This window comes from Pteropus medius, unplaced genomic scaffold (assembly GCF_902729225.1).
Source record: "Pteropus medius unplaced genomic scaffold, Ma_sr-lr_union100, whole genome shotgun sequence".
Taxonomy (NCBI): Eukaryota; Metazoa; Chordata; class Mammalia; order Chiroptera; family Pteropodidae; genus Pteropus; species Pteropus medius.
Window position 1 is genome coordinate 577,431 of NW_024347791.1, and position 13,230 is coordinate 590,660.

The window sequence follows — 13,230 nt, forward strand, 5'->3', positions numbered from 1 at the left end:
ACAGGTTGTGGGGGGGCTCAGCTGACCACTGTGGATGCTCTGGGAGCTAGAGAGGCCTCCAGAGATACAGAGATGGTGACTACCGGCCCCATGGGCAGGGGCCAAGGCCAGGCCAGTAAGACCCGCAATGGCTTGGTGGGTAGCCACGATGCCCCGCCCCCTGGAAGCCCAGGCCTGAGACCTCCACGGCCAGAGCTGGGTGGGAGGAGGGGACTCACCATTACACAGGATGGCCCGGCTCAGGCCCAGAGCATCTGCGGTCCCCGAACTCATGTTCTCCACCAGCCGATGCTTTACCTTCTTCAAGACTGGGGCCAGTGAGAAAGGGGCTCAGTGAGGTGAAGTCTGCAGCTGGGCCCCCTGGCCATCCCTCCCCTACCTCATCACAACTCACCGGGGGGGGACACCAAGGGCCGAAGGGGCCGAAGTGGGGTGTAGTGTGGGGTGAGGATGAAGTGGGAGTGTCCCAAAGCGGGGTGCTGGGCCCTGCCCTATCCCTTCTCTATGTCAGGGCAGTGTGAGACCCTGGAAGGAGGTAACTATGTAAAGTGCTTGGCCAAGGGCCTGGTACTGCGGTGGCTGCTGGCCAAGGGCCTGGTACTGCGGTGGCTGCTGGCCATCACTGAGAGCCCGGACGCCACAGGCTGCAGGTAAACCGGGGAGCGCCCCTCCTCTTTCACTCCCCGTACCAGGGGAGCAGAGACACCATCAACGACAGCTGACCCTGGACCCCGCTACTGTATATATGGTTGCACACTTTGTCCTTGGAAGGGGACTTGGATAGGACCAGAAAGTTTTAGACGAAGAATCCTAGGACAGACTCAATCTGCCCTTGGCCTCTTTCCTTAAAAAGCAGGAGGCGGCTCTGGCCCTGGGGTATAGGAGATGGGAGCTGGACTCGAGCCTCGAGATCTGGCTGTGCGTTCACTTAGGGGACACAGGGCTTCTCGGGGTCTCAGGCCTTGATCTGCAATGAGGCGGCTGGTTCAGAGGACCTGCACTAGAGCCTTTAAGTTTCTACAGAATCGCGGCTCGGCCCCTACAGCAGGAAGCAGGGGCTGGCCCCTGACTCTCTGGCCAAGGCCTGAGGTCCAGTTCAGATCTCGAGTTTTCCGGGGAGAAGCTGGTGGGAGAAGTGGCCCAGGTGGAGTGGGAGTGTGCAGGTGGGCCTGGTGCCGGGCTGGGCTTGTGGCGCCCTCCCAGTGAGAAGGGTGAGTGCTCGGGCTGCGGTTAGCTGAAGGGCTGGCCTACAAAGGACAATCCTCGGGCAGCAAGGTCCCAGAGTGAGAGGCGGGGGACTGGTGGGGGTGAAGCATGGGGCAATGAGAAACCAGGGACAGCACCCCTGGGGGCTCCTTGGCCCCGTGGGCCGGCTTGGTCAGAAAAGCCATGACTGCTGACGACAAGGGTCTGGGGCTTGTGGGGCCACCAGACACCACTGCTCTGGCCCAGCTTACCGATGTCCAGGGACATGCCCTGCTTGGGGTCCGCCTGCAGCTTGTTGTAGTGGATAGTCACTTCCCCCTGGAAAAGCAGGACGTGCAGAGTTGAGATGGAGTCTGCTGGGCCCCAAGGCCCCTCCCCAGGGAGGCCTGTTAGTCCCAGAAACTGTGGTCATAAGAGGATTCAGCCCTGCCGAGCGAGGGCCGTGCTGGGGCCCTGCGTTGTGACCGATCTGCCCCCGGGTCCCTCCCTCGCTATGTGCCAGGCCCTGGGGAATTAGCAGGAACAAGGGCAGACATGGTCCCTGCTGTCACAGAGCTCACAGCATGGCAGTCTCTGATGTCCTGTGCTCTGGCCAGATCAGGTGCCCTGCCCCACACCACGCCTCACACGGAGTATCTTCCCCTGCGCTCTCAATCACCCCCTCCTCAGGGTCCCTCCGTTGGCTCAGTGACCATGTCTGAGCACCCTCACTGTGCCGGTGCTGGGCTGCCCAGGGGCAGGGCCCAGGCCAGCAAGGGAGGCCGATGCGAACCCGGGAGTTACACAGTCCAGTCTTAGTGGCTGGAAGAGAAGTGCCGGCTTCTCCCAAGAAGTGACCGTGAGGCCACTACGGTCTCTCTCATCCTTGCAACCCGAAGACCCTTCGACTTGGGACCAAATCCCTTCAAATAAAAGGCAGATTTCAAAGTCGAGTCCTGAAGGGAAACCAAAATAACCCGACGTGGACAGAGTGGGGGGTGGGGGCACGCGAAAGGTTCCTTTAAGAGGCGGCGCGTGCCGGGGGCCACCACGGGCAGCAGCTGAGGGTAAGGGAGGCGGCACTGCGGCCGGAGTCAGGGAGGGTGCTGGTCCAGCTGTGTGGCCAGGAGCCAGTAACTTCCCCGCTCGGGGCACTGACAAGACAAATGACATCCCTGCCTGGCGCCCCAGCATGGGAGCTGGGAGGCCCCGTGCTAAGGTCGGGGCTGTGCGCATGCACGAGGAGCTCCGGGCTGCGTGAGAAAGGCGAGGGGCTGGCCCCGCAGGACCGGGAGGGCCCTGATGTGTAGTGACGCTGCGAGCTGAGGGGAGGGCTCGGAAGAGCACGCGCACCCCAGTTCTGAACCAGAAAGAGACACCGCCCACCACGCTCCATGGTAAGCTCCGAGGCCCAACAAGTAGTGCCCAGGACAGTAAACTCCAGACCAGGTGGAGTGGCGCCTGGGCCCCAAGTGAACCTTGTCACTTCCTTCTGCACAGCAGAGCCCAGAGCCCGGTGCACCATCTGTCCTAGCTAAAGCGGCTAGAGTAGGAGAAATTACAGGATTGGACTCTCCGCCCTAAAAGCAGGGGCAAGGAGAGTGGGGATGACTCAGGGGTAGAAGAGAAGAACGAAGGGAGAAGGCGGAGATGGCGCTGGCCCTGGGCTAAGGCCAGAAAGAGGGACTTCAGGGGATGTTGGTACCAGGTCCTTAAGACATGGAAGATGGAGGGAGCAGTGAGGCGAGGTTTGGATGGGGGGAGTGAGGAGCTAAAATACTTGGCCAGGCTCAATTTCCCTTGGGACCCGTGACTCTTGGACTTTTAAATCATCCTTTAGCTTTGCAGCTCCTTCACTGCATTGGTTCCTGAGCTACTAGCAGCAAATCTCTAGGAAGTGGCAAAAAGGCTGCATGCTTGTGTCTGCCAGGGGCTGGGATGCCACCTGGGAGTCAGAAGCAGCCTTGGCCTGGAACATGGGGCTGGGGGGAGACAGGGAACAGGCAGCGTGACTATGGCCTGCAGCAGAAAACCAGCAGCTAGACCAAGAGCTGCCCCAGAGCCAAGAGGGACCACTGGGGGTCTGTGAGCACAGGAGGACCTGCTGGACGAGAAGCTCAGACAGGGATGGGTAAGGGGGCTCCTCTTTCCCTCTCAGCCCCTCCCAGGCCCAGCATGGCTCAGCTGACATCTACTCAGTGTCTATGACTCAGGTAAGTTCGCCTTGGACTTCTAGCTTCAGCTCCAGCCCTGACTGGGGACACACTGGCTCACCCTGAGGTACGGTTCCAAGTGTGACAGCTCCCTGAGGAGATCCTGTGGTCTCGGTGCCCAGGCCCAGCACAAGTCCTGGAGCACGATTAGTATCCACCAAACGGATGTGGGAGAAACCGGGGGAGGTTAGCGTGTGACCCAGACCCTGATGCTCTGAGGAGGGGAGCGGTGACAGTGCCAATCTCCCTTTTGGGCCTGCTGGGGCCCCTGGCGGGTTGGAGGTCTCAGAAGTGGCTTTTGTGACTCAAGGCCCCCACTCCGCAGCAGCCTTTACCTTCACTTCTTGAATCATCTTTGCCACCTCCACCTTAGTTTTTCCTTTGATTGACCTGCCATTGACACCAGTGATCTCATCGCCAGCTGCCACAGTGCCGTCCAGGGCTGCCGGGGTGTTGTCAAATACCTGGGGGTGCGTACGGAGGGTGGGGTGGGGGAGAAAAGGGAGAGCTGAGAAGACGTGCAGCAGGAGACAATCGTTTCCTCCACCCCAACCAACACCCGGCTCCATCCTGGCCTCCAGCCTCCAGGCTCTTAAGTGGTGCTGGAGAAAGGAAGGGTAGAGATGCCCGGAGAGACGAAATGCATGACCCTACCCCCTTAGTGGGGAGGAGCAGGAGGACCGAAGGGAAATGCCAACCAATGAGAGTTCCCTTTCAAATATGCCAAACCCTACACGCCCATCTGAACGTCTGTTTGCTCCCCTAAAGTCATTTCTTTAAGAGATCTTTCCAACAGTCCTGCTCTGGGCTGACTGATATTGATTTAGCCAGAAATTACAAAATAACTATGTTGGGAAGATGGGGTTCGAGGAAGCGGAGTGGTCTTGGAAGAGACCACTTGTTAACTAAGCAGGCACATGGCGTGGAGGCTGGGGGAGGTCTCCCTAACACCTACTGGGCTGGAAGAGGCTAATCGCTCTCAAAGGCAGCACCCTAAACAGGCAAGACTAGGTCCCAAGAATCTCCGTCTTCAAGGCCTAGAAGCGACTCCTTTGCAAGATTCTCAGAGACCATCATTTCTCATCTGCCACCAACAGCTACTTAGCTGTTAGAACAGGATAGAATCCGGATCAAGTTTATGTCTGATGTGACAAGCTTCCTTCCAAGGCTACAGAAAAGTCACTACCTGTCCCTATTCCTGAGTCACAACTGACTGAATGTCACCAGGGCGGCTTCTCCTACAAGAGACCACAAAATTGTTCATTACCACTGGTGGATCATCTGGGAAAGAGAACAACTGCCATAAAATTAACAGCAGCTACTATTTAATGAGTACTTATTAAGTGCCGGACATTGCATTATGTCCTTTTATTTAATCTTCACAGTAACCCCGAATGGCTCATATCTATGTATTTTATATCCCCACTTTCCAGGTAAGGAAACTGAGGCCCAGCGAGGTAAGTAACTTGCTCATAAGCAGGAAAAGCTTGCATTTGAACTCAGGCCGACAGCACCTCACAGTCCTTTAGTTTTTCACTATACCGGACTTGTGCTAGTACCGAAGACTGCCGTTTTTTCGATTCACTAAAGACTTTTTATTGAAAGTCCACTCTACGTCAGGCTAGGTGCTGGCTGCAGTGAAAAAGCGGCCTGGGATTCTGCCCTCACGGGACAAAGAGTCTGGAAAAGCAGCCAGTTTTGGAGGAACCGATGAGCAAACCCACGATTACAGACAGCGACAAGTGCTGGAAGGAAAAACACCACACTGAAAATTAAGAGAGAAAAACAAGGGCAGCCCTACTAAGAGTGGTGGTCGGGGAGGCCTCTCTTAGGGGGTCAGACCTCAAGAATTAAGAGTCAAGACCAGCTCTATGAAACAAGAGAAAGGAACCTGCCTTTGTCATGCCCAGGTAGGGAGGGGCTCACCCCACCAAGACCGCACCCCCACCCTCAAAACACCAAGTACCTGGACGATATAGAGGCAGGGACAGTACTGGGCCCCTCCTCCAATGCTGATCCCAATCAGGTTCTGAGCATCCTTCTGCAGGGTCACCTTCCCAGGCACAGTAGGGATTCCGCTGGAAAGAGAAGCTCATGAGGCTGAGTCGCCTGGAGGAAGGATACCTGGCTGGCGCAGGGAAGAAAGCAGGCCCTCTAAACCCCTAAGAGGCTCCAAATGCTACACAGCCTTTTCTTTCTCGTTTGGCCAAAGAGACAGCATTTTGTGCTGAAATGTGCACAGCTCTTAGCATCATGCAGATGTGGGATCACATTCCAGCTCCACCATTAATCAGCTACGGGACTTGGATAAGTCACCTTTTTTGCATCTCAGTTTCCTCGTCCATAAAATGGTATGGGTAAAATGGCTACCTTGTCAAAGTTCTTGTAAGAAAGTGCATAGAAGGCACTTAACAGCAACCCAAACCACAGCAGGCACCCCATAAAAACAGGTCCCCCTTCCCTTTCCTTCATTCTACCTGAGGCTTGAGTCAGATTCTGTCCTTGTCATCTTCTAAGGCACATATGGAACATTATGGCCACCTCCTCTGAGAGGCCTTCTCTTGTTAAACTATCCATCATTTATTTCCCAATTGCTCTACTCAATCATCTGTTTTCGCTATAAATTAGCACTTATTTTTCATAGTAAATGTTCTCATTCAGTCACTTATTCATTCAACAAACACTTGCTAACAACCCACTGACGTTGAGCACCTTACAAAGGGCTGAGGACACGGAGAGGATTGGTCCCAGTCCTTGCTCTGAGGGAGGATATATTCTAATAAGGAGACTAACTTAATTGTTGAAAATCTGTCCCACTAATCGTCTACACTGGGGAGGAGAGTATGTTTATGATATTTCTTCTATACATTCTTCAAAACCTGACTCAAATGCTACCTCCTCTGTGAAGCCTTCCCTGAACACCCTCATAAGAGGCACTGCTCCACCTGCTCTGCTCTCCTTGCAGCCAGGTCATTCTCTATTAGGGCCCTCATTATCTGTTCATGTGTCCACAGCTGCCTACAGATGGTGAGCTCCTGGGAGGGAAGGTTCTCTTTCTGCTACAGTACAAGCCCTAATCCACCACTGAGAAGCAAGGGGTGGTGGAACTGGCAAGTCCGGGGATCTGAGGAACTTGGGGCGCCTGCACTCTTGGGATTTGGGGGAACAAAATACTCACAGTTTATCCTCTTCGATGTCATAATCCAAGTCTGCAAACATGGTTCCGAGAGTTGAGGTGGGCTGGCTAACCGCCCAGCTCGGCAGGGGAATGGGGAACTGGATTTGGGAGAGAAAGGAGCATAGGGTTTAGGAAACCGAAGTGCCTACATACCAACCCCAACCCTGGCGATCCGGGCCCTTCCCCTTCCCTCTGGACCGTGGGGGCGGGGGGGGTTCCCTGGCGGATGCGTAGGTGACTTACTAGGTACAGGGGGGTACTCCAGGCCAGGGCGGTGGGTTCAAATCCCAGAGCACGCCCCCACGGGTCTCCAGGCCCCCTGTGAGCTTCCTCTGTCGCTCACCGGAAGCGTCAGTACCACAGTCGGGACCGGACCAGGCTGGCACCTGAACCCACCTGCCGTTCCACCTGTCGGCGGCCGCGACTGTCGCGTCACTTCCTACAGGACGCGGAAGTCCCGCCTTCCCCGCTGGGTATTTGCCCCAATCCCTGCAGGCAACCCTTCCCTCCCTGGCTCCCGGGACTCCCAGGACCAGGAAAGAGAACAAGTATTGACGGAAGCGCGCCGTTAGCATGAGAAAGCGGAAACAGAGGGAAGGTCTGGACAGGCCGACAGCGCTCGACTCCGCCCCTTGCCCTATGGTCGCCGCCATCTTGGTAAGGGCAGAATTCTTCCCAGCTTCCTCAGCGGGACGCCGGGGACCGGGCTGGCCAGGCGGTTGCTGTGGCAACGGAAGCATCCTTGGGTAGGGAGACATCTGGCGAAGTCCAATGGCCAACAAACCCCGTCTTAGGGTGCTGTGACTCCTTTACTAGAATTACATGTCGTAGTCAGCCTAACCCCAGTTTTGCAGACCAGGAAATCAAGTGCCAGAGAGAGGAAGGGATTAGCATAGAGCCATCCACAGTTGGTATAAAATCCAGGTCTTGACTTTGAGACTCTGCCGCCTAGTCCAGTGCCCTTCTAACACCTGCACACCTGCGTTCAGCAGATCTGCTATTAACGACAGATTGCACAAGTTACCTTCCCTTCACCCTATGTACCTCCTTTCCCCGTATGAAAACTAATAACACTGAGACAAATGCTCTCTGTGGTGTTTGGTGAAAGATTCCTCCCACCCCTTCTTCGTTAGTCCCGAGAAGCAGCTTCCTTGGGGTCCCACTGAAGGTCTGGAAATGCCATCAGCGCTTCCCAGCCGAGGAGTTCAAATCTCATCTCCACGCCAATCTCTGCTGCCATCCCTGTTGTGTAAAGTGAGTTCCCTGGAGGGGGTTGGTACTTCCAGAGCCACAGCCTGGCATGCACCTCATGCAGGCAGCATAGGCCCAGGCCTGTCCAGCTTCCTTCCCTAGCTTCCTCCAGGGGCTGTGGAAAAAGGGGAGATGCAGAAAGATGATTATATGAATATCCCACAGCCCGATGGGAGCCCTACCCGACCCCTTCCTTAGGGAGCTAATCTGAGTTTCAGCATTGTGCAAATGCCACAGTGGCAACAAACTTCCCAGGTACCCCCGCTCTGCAGTTCAGATCACTTTCACAGGATTTTAAAGTTCACTGTGACCCTGTGAGAGAACAAGTATTGTCAGCCACATTGTGCAGGTAAAGAAACCGAAGTTCAGAGAAGCGGTGCCCCTTGTCTCACACGTGGTCAGCGACAGAGCTGGGGCTGGACCCTCCACGCCCTGTTTGCAGGCCAGAATTTCAGTTTTAAAAAGCAGCAGCCTCCAGACCCAGATACTTTAACATGAGCTGTTGTGGCTCGTTCGCCCCACAATAGCCCTAGCTCAAGCCCAGACTCTGCTGTTTTGTAGCTGGGGGATCTTGGGCAAGTCACTGCCTGCCTCTAAGCTTCAGGTATCTATAGCCTGGGGACAATGATCCTCCCAACAGGTACTTGTGACAGTCAAGATAAAAAGGAGAAACAGGTGTGAGTGCTTCATAAACAATTCACATGGCACAGATGTCTCTCAAGCCTCCTGTGCCCAACCTACTTGGGACCCTCTTCTCAGGTGAAGGCAAGATGCCCAGATTCCTCTTTTTTTGCCTTATGCTCCCCATTTCCAGGCCCAGCTCTAATCCACCTCTTCCGGGCAGTCTTAACCAGGCAATCCCCTCTCGCAAATCTCCTTTTTCTGAGCTCCTGAAAGTTGTTATTTAAATCATTCACTTGGCAATTAATTATGTATTGCCTTGGGAAATCCCTCGTGGGTTCCCTGAGCCAATTATGTGTTGATTAATTTATTACATGCTTGTATTTTGTCTGGGGAGGATTTTCCCCTTTACAATGGAGCCTAGGGCTTACATCTCGACAAATTGTAAACTGCTTCTCCCTGTCTCCCTTCTTCCTGAGTTCCCTGTCTGTACTGACTTCATAATTCCTGGCACTTCCACCTTTTATAGGACACTAGGAATCCATCAAGAAATGTTACTGTTAGAGTGAAAGTATTATGACCCACTTTCTATTTGTCAGTGGAGGTGGTCTCCTGGGTCAGCTCACACAGCATGAAACCTGTTCCAACCAATTAAAGGGGTGAGGTTGGGACCATGAATTTATTGGAGGGGAAAGAACGTTGGAGTACCTTGTTCCATCACCGAAGTGAGCACTTCTTGTCAACCTAGCCAAACAGGCGGCCCCTGGGGACAGGTCTTGCCCTTCTCCATACTGCCCACAGAGCCTGGCCCAATACCTGGCTGCGGATAAAATGTATAGAAATAGCTGGGCTTTATTTGAAATGGGATGTTCTCTGGGCCTCAGAGGAGAAAATGTGGATGAGCAGAGAGGGAACAAGGTGGTAGGGGCCTGAACCTGGACGGCGGTGGTGGCCTGAACTTCCTTCACGGGGCTGGAATCGCCAAACCAGGTATAGGTCCTGAATTTCGGAATTTCAGTTTTCAGCAAACAGCAACCTCTAGACCTAGGAGCTTTAACATAGCCTGCAGCTCTGCCTCCCCAGGAGGACCCCAGAACAAATCCAAGCTCTGCTAGTTCGTAGCTGGGTGATCTTGGGCAAAGCGCCTTTTGCCTCTGAGCCTCAGCTATCCTATCTGTAGAATGGGAATGAAGATCCCTCCCATAAGATAGAAGATATAAAAATGGAGATAAAAGGAAGGAAGAGGCGTGAAAGTGCTTTGTGAGTGAGTCACTCGGCACGTGTCAGAGGTTTTTATTGTCATTCCTCATAACCATTTTGCCCACAGGGATGATGGGGACGGGGATGATGGCACCCTCAAAGCGCCTTCGGATGCCCAGGCCCCTGCATCAGACTCATCTGGGAAATGTCTTACATGCAGATTCCTGGGATCTGTTACAGATCTGTTGGATCTGAGTCTCTGAGGAAGGAGAGATCTTAAAGGCTGCATTTTCACAAAGCTCCATGGGTGGCTTCAGTGCTGACTGCAATGGACCGCTGTGTCAGAGGCTCAGTATCATGACTGTACACACACGGGTGGGCCAGTTCGGGTCCACCAGCAATCCCTGCCTGAGAGGCCTCACCATCAAGAGGAGCCAAAGGCCAGGGAAGGCTTCCTGGAGGATGTGACATCTCAGCTGAGTACCAAAAGAGGTGCTGGTACCTGGGCCATGAAGAGGGGCCGGGTGACACAGGCAGGGGCACAGGAGGTGTAGCCTCAGGAAATCATTGTGGTGGGGGTAAGGGGGACTGAGACAGACAGTAGTGCAGTGGCAGGGGTGATGAGGTCACCATCAAAGTCTCAAGTGGGAGCATGGGAAGAACGGCCACCTCTCCCAGAGGGGAGGTTTGAGTACCTTCCTTAAGTTGGGTAGGATCCTAGGGTTTGAAATTGGCATGAAGACATCCACCCACTTCCAGGAGGCTGAGCCAGGGCTGGCCTTCAGACCCTCACCTCCAAGCTTGCTCCTCCTTCCTTATCCCCAGCTCTGCTCCTGAGTCTATCCAGGCAGGCAGGTGACCTCTCACCTGGCCCAGCTGTGCACTGAACGCTGTGGACCCTGGGCAAGTTCCAACCACTCTCTGGGCCTGAGTTCCCTCCAAGATCCCAAGCCTCAGAATCAGTCTGAAAAAGCCTGCCCCCCCCAACCCAATATTCCTTGGGAAGTGCTGCCACCCAGTGGCCTTTGAGAGAAACACCCCCAGGGCACCAAAGCTGCTTGGGAGCACCCTGACCTTTCCACTCCTGTCATTGTCACCGCCCCGCCCAGGCCTCAGGAGTCTCTGTGGTCTGTAGGCAATGGCTGAGTCTGGTCATATGCGTGCAGTACTGTGCCTGACATGCCTGCCCCTCAGTGCCACTGTGGCTCCAGCACAAGGCCTAACACCACTGGCTTCGCAGGCCCCTGTAAAAGTCAAGAAACTAGGGGTCAGTAGGTGGGATTCAGCTCATTCCATCATCAGCATAGGTATTTAGAGCATAGGTTTTAAAATCAAACAGACACTAGCAGCCAATACTGGGTATTTACTATGCGCCAGGCCCCGGGCCAAGGCCAAGGCCAAGGCTCTTCCATTCATTGTCTCATCGGAATCTCACTACAGCCCTTAGAGGTGAGGCTATTGTTTCACCTGTTCATTCATTTGATAAATAGTATCAATCACCTACTAGTCCAGGCCATGAGGACACATCAGGAAACAAGAAAAGCAAGGTCCCACCCTGACGCGAGTGGAAGAAGCAGGCCATGAACCTGGGTAACACCTCCCACTTCAGCGCGCCGGGTGAGGCCCCAAATCTAAAGGGGAGCCCAGTGGTAAAGGGTGCCCTTGAGGATTTGGTGGCGGGCTGGACAGAGCATTGACCACAGAAATGTCACTTGACCTCTCTGAGCCTTGGTCTTCATGGATAAAACGGCTATCATTAGACATCAAGTGTCGGTTTCCAATTTAAGTTAGACCACGACACTCCCTGCTCACACCCCTCCCACGTCTTCCCATCACACGCAGAATGATCCCTAGAGATCGGGGCCTGGCTGCCCCTGCAGCACGCAGCCCTCCCTTCCTCCCTGTTCGCACTCTGTGCCAGGGCCTCTGGCCACTTGCTGTTCCCGAACATGCTGGAATGTTTCTACCTCAGAGCCTTTGCTCTTGCAGCTCCCTCTGCCTGGGATGTTCTTCCCCCGGGTATGCTCACTTCCTCACTCTATCCTGGCCTCTGCTCACATGTTACCTCCTCAGGGAAGTCCTTCCTGGGCGCCCAGCTCAAGTACGGGCCTGGTGCATCTCTGTCACCCGTTCACTCCCGCCAGGCTCATAGCACAGTTTGGGATGACACATTTGTCTGTTTGTTAATCAGCTCGTTGTCTGTCTCCCCACTAGATAGACTGCAAGCTCCTGAGGGCAGGTTCCTGGCCTGTTCAGGTCACATAGCTATTGCCAACACCTAGCATAGTGCCTGGCAGGCAGTGACATTCAATGCATTCCTACCGAATGAACGAATGAACGAATAACCAAGTCGCTGAGAGCGAGACCCAGAGAGTAGGCAGTGGTCAGCGAGGCTGCCCCTGTCCAATCAGGCACCCGGACGCCGTCTGCCTGGCACTGGGAGCCACAGGAGACTAGCCGAGGAGGGCCGGAGCAGTCAGAGCTATGTGTTGGCGGGAGCCCACTGGCTACCTCGGCAGGTTGAGGTGAAGGGATTGTCCCCCCATCCTGAGTCTGAAGGAAGGTGGGAGAGCAGGGACAAGGGCTATGTCACTGGGAAGCTGGGTTGGAGAGGCAGAAGGGAGCCCTGGTTGGGTGGGCCAGCCCTAGGGACAATGGGTCTATTGGGCCAGATCCTCTAGGGACAAGGAAGCTCCTCCCATTAGGGCAGCAGTGGCTGATGAGGGGAAATGGCATTGCTCAGGGGCATTCGCATCCTTCCAGAAGCCCACTCCCAGCTTTGATGGAGCCATGGACCTCACTGCAGCTCTATCCTCTCTTCTCAATTGCCTCCTGGGCTGCCTCTGGCCAGAGGCGGAATGTGGGCCCCCAAATCCCCCCAACCACCCCCAAAGCAGCTCTATTCCTGGCTTTGCTTGGCATGTAATGGGCCGACCCCTGACCTCTCCTCCCCCCTGCCTACTGCTCTGCCCCCTAGGTTAGGTCAGTGATGAAAGCTGGTGGAGCCTAGCGGGGTGGAGGGAGGGGGACAGTGCCTGATTGTTCCCTGCCCTTGGTAGCAGGGCCACACTGTCTGCTGAGTGATTGGCTCTTTGCTCTCATTCTTTCTCTCCCTTTTCTGCTCTTATTCTCTACTCTCTGTCGTTCTTCCTCTTCCTCTTGGTCAGAGATTCTCCAACTGGGACACTGGGACATCCCCAGAGATTAGGAATCAGCAGGTCCAGCGTGGACACATGTGGTTCAGACATGGGGCTGGGAAGCCTGGCAGGACCCCACATTAGAAAGAACCTAGGACCAGAGACGGAAGACCTTGGGCACCACTGGCCTTCTCTGAGCCTCCACCGAGAATGGAATGGAATCTTGGGATGCTGAGAGCCGAGCCGGCCCCACAGGAAATTACTTGTGACGCAGATGTGACTGTGTCTTCTTCTTTCCCCCCTGACCTGCCACACCCCCACCTTCAATATCTATACATATCAAGTCTGTGTCAGACTGTTTTGTCCCATCGGTCTGGCTGTCCATCTTGCACCAATAAATACCACACAGCCTACTGCCTAGAGCTTTATGATAAGCCCTGGTATT

At 54.7% G+C, this 13,230-nt stretch overlaps 1 protein-coding gene across 2 annotated transcripts in view; it reads right to left on the minus strand.

Annotated features, from left to right (window-relative positions):
* PICK1 (protein interacting with PRKCA 1) overlaps positions 1-7,143 on the minus strand; it is a 14,356-nt gene extending 7,213 nt beyond the window's left edge. Inside the window, exons 1-6 of one of the 2 annotated variants that reach the window (XM_039877707.1) lie at positions 6,973-7,143; positions 6,577-6,674; positions 5,365-5,476; positions 3,734-3,862; positions 1,458-1,524; positions 219-308 (exon numbers count right to left, since the gene is read on the minus strand). In XM_039877707.1, the coding sequence (XP_039733641.1) occupies positions 219-308; positions 1,458-1,524; positions 3,734-3,862; positions 5,365-5,476; positions 6,577-6,617 (439 nt within the window). In that variant the 5' untranslated portion in view covers positions 6,618-6,674; positions 6,973-7,143. Of the gene's footprint in view, positions 1-218; positions 309-1,457; positions 1,525-3,733; positions 3,863-5,364; positions 5,477-6,576; positions 6,675-6,819 lie in introns of both variants that reach the window. The other variant, XM_039877706.1, reaches the window with a different exon arrangement.
* Between the last annotated feature and the right edge of the window lie 6,087 nt (positions 7,144-13,230).